This window comes from Cebus imitator, unplaced genomic scaffold, assembly GCF_001604975.1.
Source record: "Cebus imitator isolate Cc_AM_T3 unplaced genomic scaffold, Cebus_imitator-1.0 Scaffold525, whole genome shotgun sequence".
NCBI classification, from domain to species: Eukaryota; Metazoa; Chordata; class Mammalia; order Primates; family Cebidae; genus Cebus; species Cebus imitator.
This window is the reverse complement of record NW_016107840.1, coordinates 229,936-242,200: the sequence shown is the minus strand read 5'-3', so window position 1 is coordinate 242,200 and position 12,265 is coordinate 229,936. Positions and strand designations below refer to the sequence as shown.

The window sequence follows — 12,265 nt, the reverse complement described above, 5'->3', positions numbered from 1 at the left end:
AAGTTTAGCTGCAAGTTTCCTTCTCCCTGTGGTCTTTCCCCAATTCACTTGCAGCCCTCCCCAAGGACCCCTGTGAGACAAAGTCAGGAATGGCTTCCCTGGGGACCCAGAGTGCCCACAGGGCTCTTCCTGCTGCTTCCTCTACCCCTATATTTCACTCAGCTCTCTAAATTTGTCTCAGCTTCAGGTAAGGTTAAATCTTTATCTGAACTGGATCTTCAGGTTATCCAGTGAGGATGTGTGTTTGGGTGCAAACATTCCCCCTCATACTTTGGGTCCGCACAGTTTTGGCTGTCTCACAGGGCCTGCAAGGGTAACCACTTCCTTAAACGAGTCCATGGATTCTCTTGACATTCCTGGTATGTTCCTGTAGTAGTTCTTGGAGGAAAAGCTCACGATGTGAGTCTCCATGTGCTGCTCTGTCCATCCGAGTAGGAGCTGCAACTTAGTCCTGCTTCCTATCTGCCATTTGTTTTTCCTCTCCCATAGATAGTTTTTTTAAATCACATGAATGTTTAACTTTTTAATTGTAACAAAACAAGAATAGTAATGCCAAATGCTACCGAGAATGTGAAGAAACTGAATCACTCATGCATTGCTGGTGGGAATGTGAAATGTTGCAGCCACTTTGGAGGACAATTTGTCATTTTTTAATAAAATTAAACATGCAACTACCATACAACCTAGCAATTGTGTTCTTAGGCATTTATCCAAGAGAAACAAAATCTTATGTTCATACAAAGACCTGTATGTAAATGCTGAGATTTATTTGTAATAGCTAACTACAGGAAATAGCCCATATGTCTTCAACAGGTAAATTATTAAACAAAATATGGTCCATACATACAATGGAATAATATTCAGCTATTAAAAAGGAGTGAACTATTGACACATGCAGCTGTAACAGCCAAAGAGTGTTGGTTTTTTTTTTTTATTTGGTTATTGCCTAGTGTGCAAATAAAGACCACAGCACTGTAGTAAAGAGATAGTTTAATAAACATGAGGCAACCCACGCAATGTGTAAGTTGGAGTTAGTATGCAAATCAGTCTCATCCAAAACTTCTAGGTTAGGGGTTTGCAAAACCATTTTTGGGGAAGAGTTGGCAGTGGCTAAGCTTGCTGCTGATTGGTTGCGGCAGAGATGAAGTCATAGGGGATCAAAGCTGTTCTCCTGTATGCTAAATCGCTTCTAGGTGGGGCCACAGGTGCAAGCTTGGTGGGTCCAGATGGAGTAATGGGGCCCAGGTGAAACTATGAGTTTCAGACATGTAAAAAAAAAAAAAAAAAAAAAAAAAAAAAAAAAAAAAAAAAAAAAAAAAAAAAAAAAAAAAAACCTGAACCTATATCTTGAAAGGCCAATCTACAACAATGGTGTAATCTGAAGGAAAGTCTGGCAATTTATGTCTGTACCTTAGCAAAATCAGGCTCCTCTCCACCCCGTCGCCTGATGACTTTTCATTACCTTTACAGAGATGGTTGAGTTTGGGGGAAGGGTTATTATTACTTAAACTATAAATGTCTTCCAAAGTTAGCTTGGCCCCAAAGCCCAGGAAAAATTAAGGGAAAGGCAGGATGAAAGGTGGGTTAGCTTACTCACTGTTATAATTTTTTTCACGGTTATGTTTGCAAAGGTAGTTTCACAACGACTTGGAAGAATCGCTAAAGAATTATGTTGTCTGGACAGGAGCTTCTGTTCCCATGGAGTTGGGTGCACCATTCTTCTGGCATGTAGAGGTGTCACCAACCTCGATACTCCTCAAACCCCTTGGCTACTGCTCGGTGCACTGCTGTAGCCTCAAAATGGTGCTTAGCCCTGCCTTCTAGTAACATGACAGCAATGTCACGCATGTTTTTGGAAGCTGCATAATGTAGGGGAGAACAGCCATTTTGTTTTGTTTCGGAGATGCAGTCTTGCTCTGTCACCAGGCTGGAATGCAGTGGCGCGAACTCGGCTCACTGCAATCTCTGCCTTCCGTTTTCAAGTGATTCTCCTGCCTCAGCCTCCCAAGTGGCTAGGATTACAGGCGCCCACCACCACGCCCCGCTAATTTTTGTATTTTTCGTAGAGACAGAGTTTCACCATGTTGGGCAGGCTGGTCTCCTTCTGACCCTGTGATCCGCCCGCCTCGGCCTCCCAAGGTGCTGGGATTACAGGCGGGAGCCACCGCGCCAGGCCGGAGCACAGACATTTTGATTGACAACATTTCACTTGAGCACATTTTCCCAGAAGGGCTTTTACAATCTCATCTCGGCCAGCAGAAGCCGCAATATGAAGAGGAAACCAATCTGCATCGTCTTTATCAATCGCTGGCACTCCAAGCTGCAACAAAAATTCAACAATTTCTGTATGTCCAGTGGAGCATGCCCACTGCAATGCGGTTCTGCTGTCCTGATGGAGTCTCCCTCTGTCTCCCAGGCTGGAGTGCTGTGGTGCGATTTTGGCTCACTGAAACCTCTGCATCTGGGTTCAAGCGATTCTCCTGCCTCAGCCTCCCAAGTAGCTGGGACCACAGGCACATGCCACCATGCCCAGCTAATTTTTGTACCTTTAGTAGAGATGGGGTTTCACTGTGCTGGCCAGGCTGGTCTTGAACTCCTGACCACAGGTGATCCACCCGCTTTGGCCTCCTAAAGTGCTGGGATTACAGGTGTAAGCCACTGTGCCCAGCCGAGCCTTTTGAATACATCTTTATGTATAAGCATTTGAATATATATGGAAATATACTATAGATATATTTTTATAAAATGACAAAAGAAAGAAATTAACATTTTAAAAGTGAACAGTACATTCCTGGAACTGTGCTAGTAACAGGTAACGATAATGACCCAATCATACTAATAATTGTCAATCAAGATGATCATACCAGAAATAAATGGCAGGAACTGAGAGCAGAAGAGTCACATTAAGACTCTGCAGTATCACAAATAAGTGAGGACAGTAATGAGAGAGAAGTCATCACTAGTTTATAATATCTACACATGTTTTAGAGCACAATTTAAAATGTTAGTGACATTTCTGCTACATGTTTGCTACATAACATTAACAACTTGCTTAATAAACACCAACAGATGGCATTCAGAAAATTACATATGCTGTGAACTTTGAAAGTTTAGGGGATAGAAACATAATTTTAGATTCTCTAATTGTTTTATAGTGGTTAAAGAGAATGTAAAGCATGATTACATATAGAAAAGATATTCAGTATTCAAAAATTACATGACATAAAGTAACAAAGTTAAAGAAGAAACAAAAACGGATCCATTATTCTGAATTGGGTACCAATTTGTTAAAGAAATTTTAGAAAAGCTTTTACAAAAATACAGGGAGGGAGAGAGAAGGAGAGATAAAGAGAAAGAGAGAAAGAGATATCTGAAAAGTACATGGGCTTGAAGAATTTCATAGTGCTTTCTTGAAAATGATGTCAATGGAAATAAATACCAATGATATAAATAAACCCTGTTATTTAAAGAAAAAAAAAGAATTATGTTATCTGAAAAAAGCCAACCTGAATGGTTACATATTATATAATTTTATATATATATATATATACACACACACACACACACACACACATCCCCACACATATACATATATTTCTTAAAATGGAAAATTCTAGAAATGGAGAACAGATTAGCAGTTGCAGCAAAAGGGAACTGGATGTGGATATAAAAGATCAACAATAGGGAACTTTGTGGTGACGGGAATGTTTTGTATCATGATCTTCTCGATGTCAACATCCTGGCTGTAATATTATATTATATTTTACAAGATGTTACCACTGTGGGAAACTGGGTAAATGGGACATGGATTTCTCTCTATTATTTCTTAAGACTGCATGTGAATCTACAATTATCCCAAAATAAACAGTTGGTTTTTTTTTTTTTAAGAATTTCTCTTCTTGTTTTCAGTACAAATTAAGGAAGCCCACTCTCTGGGAGCCACACTTTGTTCACTGGGTTACTGGCTATGGCTTAGGCTCAGAATTCCATCTTGCTAAAACAGCTGAGTCTTCTTCCCTTATGGGTTCTTATGGTCACTTCTTCCAGCTGGATTGTGGGTTTACCTAGAATATGGTTCAGAGTTCTGACATCCAGAGATGAAGGCTCCCATTGTCAGCACTCTCAGGAATTCCCTGTCTTTAGGAGGTTTTAAAATTATCTAACTTCTTTTTTGGAAACATGAGAGACACAGACATACTTATGTATGTCATAACCTCTAGGGTAGTTTATAGTCAAGCCTTCTCAGATATAACAATCTAAATCACTCAATACTCTTTGAAAGTCTAGAATTCTTTCTAAGGGCTGAGGTCACAGAAGAAGTGAGGGATGATATGGGGTCCACAGAAAGACAACTGGGAAACCTTCACCACCAGACCAGTCAGGAGAGTGAAGCCCACGGCAGAGCAGGCAGTGACCAGGAGGAAGCAAGTCCTCAGCCTCATGATGGTGGGGTCATGCAGGGGCTTGCAAATAGCCAGGACATCACAGCTATGAGGAGGAAGGCTGTGGCTTCCAGAAACACAATGGTAAAGGCTTGTAGGAAACAGGCAGCAAAGGAAACAGTTTGCCTGCCTAAAAGAAAGATGACCAGCAGCTGAGGAATAATTGCAGCCATAAAACAGCATTCACAGAAGGATAAACTGCTGAGTAAAATATACATAGGTGTCTGGAGGTGATGATCAGCCAAGTGATGGTGATTATGAATGTGTTTCCCATGATGGAGGCAAGGAATGCCAGCAGGTGCACTGGAAGAGGACACACCCCAGGGCCTGGATGGCAGGAAACCCCTCCAGGATAAATTCCTGGACTGCTGTCCCAGCTCTCATCTCCATCTTTATCTCCATGTCTGTATCTGTCATCAACCCTTTTTGATCTTCTAGGTAAAAAATATCACTGAAGACCAAATAATTTAATTGGCCATTTTTTTTTAAGCACTGTTTACAGTTGCTATTCTGAATGAGAAATCATTTACTATTTTCAGAACATTTTATTTTAAATTATTGTGAACATTTTGCATTATTAAATTATAAACACTTAAGGTTTATTTTTTGGTTTGTTTTGGAGAAAAATTTTTATGTGCAATTTAAGTTTTCTAGACAATAACTTTGTTTGTTTGTTTGTTTGTTTCTACACACATTTCTATTTTATTATGGAAAAGGGGGAAATGCCACCTTTTCCACAACAGCAACCAGTAAAATTTATCCCAAAAATAACTCGGCACAAAACAGGTCTATTTCAGAAATTAAAAAAAAAAAAAANTAAAAAAAAAAAAAAGAAAGAAAGAAAAAAGCCTTTACAGGAGTTTTTAAATCCTATTTTAAAACATAAAAGAAACAAATCCATTATTGGCCGCGCAGCCCCAGCCACCGCTCCCCAACCAGGGAGCAAGAGGAGACGCTTGGGTCCTGTCCACACGGATTTGCCGGTCTGTTTAACTGGTGTCCATTCTCGCATTATAGGCGTCCAGCTGGGCGTCCAGCTCCTCTGCCGAAAGCTGCTGCTTTGAATTCCTGCCGGCGCCTCTGCCTCTTCCCCGGGCGCCTCCACGGGTGCCTCTCCGGGTGCCTCCGCCACCACCAAAGCCTCCAGCGCCACGATTTCTAGTCATGCCGCCTCTGTTTACGCTCTGTGCAGGTCTCCGCTGTGTATTGATCTGTGATGTGACAAGCTGACTGTTCATGGGGCGGCCATCCAGAGGGACACCGTTATACTGCTTCATGGCTCTCAGGGCGTCTGCCTTCCGCTCAAAGTGTACATCTGCTGGTCCTAAGCTGCGGCCAGGGCGGTCGTAGTGCACAGCTGCCTTCTTCAGTGTTCCAAAGTCAGCCAAGAGTTCCTGAATATCGGTGTCTGACACTCCAAAATCCAGATTGGACACCAGCAGTTTCCCACCCGACTCCACGCGACCACCACCCGCAAAGCCACCGTCGAAAAGATCGTGCTGCCACTTGTCGGGAAGCTGTTTTGGCCAGCTGCAGGGCGCCGGTCGGTTCCTGCCGCCTCCGCCGGCCGCGCCGCGGGCGATGGCCGGCCGGTTCCGGATGGGCCCGTCGCCTCGATTCACTCGCGCGGCGGCCTGCGCCCCTCCGCCGCGGCCGCCCTGGGAGCAGACCCCGCCGCGGCCTCCTCGCTGGCTCCGGTTCAGTTTAATGATGTCGTCCAGAGACACGTCCATTTTGTCGGCCATGGCGGGCGCGGAATCGGGCATCTGACAATCACATTTTTGAATAATACTCCATAAGGTGAACAATGCAAAATAAAAATCATTATTTTTCTCAGACAGATAACAATGAAGGCTGTCGCCCCCCAGATAACATTCTTTCATGGGGTCACAGTTTTAATTTCGACACTTCAGATATGACATGTGTTCCATAAAGCCCCCCTATGCATTGACTTTAGCCCTCTGAAAATAGGAAACATGAAAAAGCTGCGTTCCTATTACCATGCTCCAACCCAATTATTTTCCTGAAGTTCATTTAGCTTGAAATGAGCTTCATGGGGTCCACAGAAAGACAACTGGGAAGCTGTCTTTACTCAAGACCCTAGAGTGAGTCTTAAAGCTCACTATCATAGCATCTCATAACTACCCAGTCCATGAATTTAACAAAAACCATGTCTAAAGATGGGGAAAAATGGTTACATAACCTTGTTGTTCAGACTCAATGGATAGGCATATAAATAGGTATTCCTCTCATTCTACCAACCTAAGAGAATGGAAGTGTTTTCTTCTGCTGTTAGTCATAAATTTCTCTTCAATACTCCTTATTTTGGGCATATTATTATTACCTTGGAAGATTGTGGTGGAATTAGAATTGTGCCTGGATGCCCGCTGCAATCACTAAATGACCATTAATTGTTTTAAAAAGCCAAAACCTAGCTAGAAACCAGATGAACTGATATACAATCTTTGGGAAAGAGTCTGGTCATATGCTGGAAATTAGTGCTCTAGTGAATAAGATACCATAATCAAATTGTATTTGATTGACTTGTTTGATTTGGCCAGACCCACTGCTTCAACTTCCCTCTTAGACCAGCCTTTGGTTTAAATATTTAACCCATTAGATTGCAAATCATCTCATCCCCATGGTCAAGTACTCACCAAGAAGCAGCTCACAGGAAATATAATTACTGTGATTATATGTTTCTCTTTTCTTCCAACGAACCAAGACCTTTCTCCTAGGCTAATGGAAAGAAAAAGGGAAAAGCTAGACCTATAAAAAGCCAATAATGGATGACTTATGTCAAATCAATAGGAAATTGTTAAGGCCAGTTATTTTCAACGAAGACAGAAATTTCCAAACCCTGGAGGAGTAAGAGCCATAGTTTTCCCCTATGGCAATCTGGCTGATAAATCTCAGACATTAAGATAATTAAAATGCCCCAAATATGCATTAGAATTTGCTGGTGTAACTATTTAGAATTCTTGAACATAGTCTTATTCATTCTATGGAACATGATGACACAGTCTGTTATGATGAACATCAAATTTGGTTGGACATGCATCCATCCCAAAACAGACTCAGGAAAAGGAGACCACAAAGACCAAATTTACTTGCTTATAGATCCTGTTAGCTACTTTCCTGCCAACCAGTTGCTCCTCATCTTTCTGAGTAGGTGAGCATCACTGCAGTCATAAATGAAAATATGTTTAAATTCCCTCTGGTAGCACAGGATTACTTGCTATCACCAATGAAGTCACACAAGGTCTAGAAGGACAAATCACCTGTCATCAGTGGCGTGTGAAAAAAGGAAACAGGAACTAAAATTGCAACAGATTCTCAGGGTGATATTTAATTATTCACTGTCTAAAATGGGAAATTTCAGCAGAAATATACTGTAATTACCATTTCACTGCATATGGTAACATACTGCCATATTTACTATTCTCAATAGTCAACATGGTCCTCCGTGAAAGTCTTCAGAGGTAGATTTGGCATGACTGTCCCAGGGTTATACAATTTGTAAAATACTTAATTACATATGTTGAGAAAGAGAGCATTAAGCAACAGAAATACTTTTTTGCAATTAAGTTGTCATTGCCTTTTTCTCTTATTTTCCTTTTTTTATTTGTTTTAATGTGGTATTTTCTTTATGGAGGTATAATTTACATACTGTAAAATACGCAAATCTTAATTGTACAGGTTGATAATTTTTTATTTATGTAAACAACCACATAACTACTACTCAAACTATAAAACATTCCCATTTCACTGTAAATTTCCTTCTGTCCCTACCCAATCAATAGTGCACACCGGAAGAAAACAATTCTTTTTATTTGTATCATCAAAAATTAATTTTGCTTGCTCTTCAATGGACTACAGCATGCGTTTCTTTCTTCTCTGGCTTATTTTGTTTTCTCAACATATTTCTAAGATCTGTTAATGCTCTTCCATGTGCCAGTAATTTATTTTTCATTTTTTTTGGAACAGAAAAGAATATCTTTTCTATTCTATTTTTACCTTTAATTTTCCAACTTTTAGTTTAGATTCAGGGGATACATGTATAAGTTTGTTATGTGGGTATATTGTGTGATGCTGAGGTTTGGGGTATGAATGATATAATCATGCAGGTACTAAGAATGGTATCCAAAAGTTTTTCAACCCTTTCTCCCTTTCCTCCATGTTCCCTCTAGCAGTCTGGAGTGTTAATTGTTGCCATCTTTATGTCCACAAGTACCCAATGTTTAGCTCCCACTTAAAAGTGAGAACATGAAGTATTTGGTTTTCTCTTCCTGCTTTAATTGCCTTAGGATAAGGGCCTCCAGCTCCATCCAGGTTGCTGCAAAAGACACGATTTTTAATTTTTTTATGGCTGTGTAGTATTCCATGGTATATGTATACCACATTTTCTTCATGCAGTCTACCACTGATGGGCATTTAGGCTAATTCTGTGACTTGCTATTGTGAAGAGGGCTGTGATGAACATGCGAGTGCATGCGTCTTTTTGGTAGGATGATTTGTTTTCTTTGGGATGTATACCCAGAAATGGGATCTCTGGGTCAAATGGTAGTTTTAAATTCTTTGCGAAATCTCCAAACTGCTTTCCATAGTGGCTGAACTAATTAATATTCCCACGAAGAGTGTGTAAACAGTCCTTTTCTCTGTGGCCTCACCAACAACTGTTGTTTTTGACTTTTTTTTATTATTGGTAGGGGTTTTATTGCTGATTTAATTTCAGAATGTGTATGGTCTGCCCAGTGTTTCAACTTCTTCCTGTTTCCATCTTGGGAGATTGTGTGTTTCCAGGAATATATTCATTACCTACAGATTTCCAGGAATATATTCGTTACCTATAGATTTTCTAGTTTGTGTACATAGAGGAGTTCCTAATAGTCTGTGAGGATCTTTTTTCTTTGAGTCAGTTGTAACGTCATCTTTGTTGTTTCTAATTGTGTTTATTTGAGTCTTCTCTATTTTTTCCCTTGTTAATCTAGGTGTTGATTGAGCTTGTTTATCCTTTCAAAGAACTTTTAGTTTTGTTTATTCTTTGTATGGAGTTTTGGATCTCAGTTTCATTCAGTTCCACTCTGATTATTTATTTTCTTCCGCTAGCTTTATGGTTAGGTTGTTATTGTTTTTCTAGTTCCTGTAGGCATAATATTAGATGATTAATTTAAGATCTTTCTAACTTTTTGAGGTAGGCATTTAGTGCTGTAAACTTTCTTCTGAACACTGCTTCTGCTTTTACTCCATTCCAGAGATTTTTTAGTATGTTGTATCTTGTCTCTGTTCTCGTTTATTTCAAATAATTTCTCGGTTTCTGCCTTGATTGTGTTGTTTACCCAAAAGTCACTCAGAAGAGCAAGTTGTTTAATTTATATGTGATTGTATTGTTTTTAGAGCTCTCTTTGGTATTGACTTTTATTTTTATTCCACTGTGGTCTGAGAGTACGGTTGATATTTTGACTTTTTTGTATTTATTGAGACTTGCTTTATTGCTGGACATATGGTCAATCTTGGAGTAGGTTCTGTGTGCAGATAAGAAGAATGTATGTCCTATGGTTGCTCAATGGAGTATTCTGTAGATATCTATTATGCCCTGTGTTGGTCAAGTGCTGAGGTTAAGCCCAGAGACGTTTTGTTATTTTCTGCCTTGATATTTGTCTAATGCTGTCAGTGGGGTGTTGAAGTCTCCTACTACTATTGTGTGGCTAAGTCTTTTTATAAGTCTAGAAGTACTTGTTTTATGAATCTGAGTGCTACAATGGCGGGTGCCTATTCATTTAGGATAGTTAAGTCTTCCTGTTGAATTGTACCTTTTATCATTATCTTATGTTGTTTGTTTACTGTTGTTGCTTTAAAGTCTGTTTTGTCTAAGAATAGCAATTCTGACTGTTTTTTGTTTTCTGTTTTTGTGGTAGATCTTTCTCTAACTCTTTATTTTGAGCCTGCATGTATCTTTATGTGTGAAATGGATCTCTTGAAGACTGCAGAAGAATGGATCTTGTTTTTGTATCCAACTTGCCACTCTGTGCCTTTTAAGTGAGTTATTTAGACCATTTACGTTCAAGGTTAATATTAATATTTGAGGTTTTGATTCTGTCATAAAGCTGTCTGCTGGTTGCTTTGTAGTTCCTATCGTGTTTTTGCTTTGTCTCAGGCTATGTACTTAAGTGTGTTTTGTGGTAGCAGGTATTATTCTTTTGTTTGCATGGTCAGAACTCCCTTAAGTACATCCTAAAAGTCTGGTTTAGTGGTGACAAATTGCTTTAGTGCTTTCTTGTCTGGAAAAGTTTTTATTTCTCCTTTACTTATGAAGGTTAGTTTGGAAGGATATGAAATTCTTGGTTAGAATTGTTTTACTTTAGGAATGCTGAAAATAGGTTCCCAATCTTTCCTAGCTTGAAGATTTCTGATAAGAAGTTTTCTGCTAGCCTGGTAGGGTTTGTGTGTGATCTGCCCTTTAGCGCATTTAAGATTTTTTTCTTAAGTGTTGACTTTACAGAATCTGGTGAGTATATGCTTTGGTGATGTTCATTATGCCTCTTCCATCTATCCTTCATTATATTCTGTTACCTCTGTTCCTGTTAACATTACACAGTTATTTTATTGTAGTAATTGCTGTATTTTACTGTTTGCTTTTTTTTTTTTTAAGATGGAGTTTCACCATGATGGCCAGGCTGGTCTTGAACTCCTGACCTCAGGTGGTCCACCCACCTTGGCCTCCCAAAGTGTTCATTGCTTCCTTCTCATCTAGAGACACTAGCACTTCTAATTTTTGTAGTTATTTTCTTGGCATTTACACTTTTTTCTTTTCTTTCTTTCTCTATAATGTTGTTATTATTACTTCTTTTTCCCTGTCTCTAGTGGGTGTGACTGTAGAGAATGCACAATAGGGTGTTTTGGCTTGTTCCTATAGCCCTATGCACTTCTTTCAGCAGGTTTTATATTGAGCTGTGCAGTTCATTCTACAAGCCTGTAAATGGCACTTATAGGCAAGAGTCAGCTGCTGCCAATGTGACTGGGTACACACGTGACCCTGGTTTACTGGCAGAAGCTCTCTGTTGCCTCAGGCAATAGGCTGATCCTAAAATGCACAGTGGTCTAAGCTCCCTGCTCAGCCTAAGGTCAGGGGAGGGATGGGGAGCAAGACTCATGAAGGGTAGGGCTAGAACAGATAGGTCTGCCTGCAGGTCCCCTACTGACAGGCACAAGAACCAGTACCAAAGGATAATCAAATGTGTGTCTACCAGGCACCCAGAGGTGTGCCTAGGCATGGAGGAGGGAAACCTTGGCTCCAAGTTCCATGTATGGGGATTGAGGGGAGCCTAAGTATTGATCTCTTTCTGGGCATGGAGTGGAGAGGGTCTCACTGCACCATGATCTGTGTCTAGGCAGGGCAGAGCAGCTCAAGGTGCTGATCCAGATTAACAGATGCCCCAAATGCCTGGTGATCTGCCTGGGCATGAAGCAGAGATGGCCTCCATGCACCAGGATCTCTACACAGGAAAGGTAGGGTGGGTCAGCCTGCCAATCCAGGTAAGCAATGCTCAAAATACCTGGTGATCTGCCTGGGCATGGAGCAGAGAGGGCCCCCACAATAAGACCTCACACAGGAGGATTGGGGCAATTGAGGCTGCTGGAACAAGCAAGCAAGTGCTTTGAATACCTGGAGATCTGCCTGGGCATCTAGTGGAGAGGGTCCCCCTTCACCAGGATCTCTGCATAAGAAGGGTGGGAAAGCTCAGGCTGCTGATCCAGGTGAGCAGGTGCTCCAAATGCCTGGAAATCTTTCTGGGCATGGAGCAGTGACAGCCCCCCTGCAG

The 12,265-nt window shown here is 40.7% G+C and overlaps 1 protein-coding gene across 1 annotated transcript; it reads right to left on the bottom strand.

Annotated features, from left to right (window-relative positions):
- Positions 1–5,124: 5,124 nt before the first annotated feature.
- Positions 5,125–6,208, bottom strand: LOC108293233 (THO complex subunit 4-like). The gene has a single exon (XM_037733450.1). It carries the CDS (start codon positions 6,206–6,208, stop codon positions 5,432–5,434), a length of 777 nt encoding a protein of 258 aa, XP_037589378.1. The 3' UTR covers positions 5,125–5,431.
- Positions 6,209–12,265: the final 6,057 nt, after the last annotated feature.

Bases quoted from the DNA above. Each gene is read 5' to 3' on its own strand.
- LOC108293233 (XM_037733450.1), bottom strand. From the start codon at position 6,208: ATGCCCGATTCCGCGCCCGCCATGGCCGACAAAATGGACGTGTCTCTG.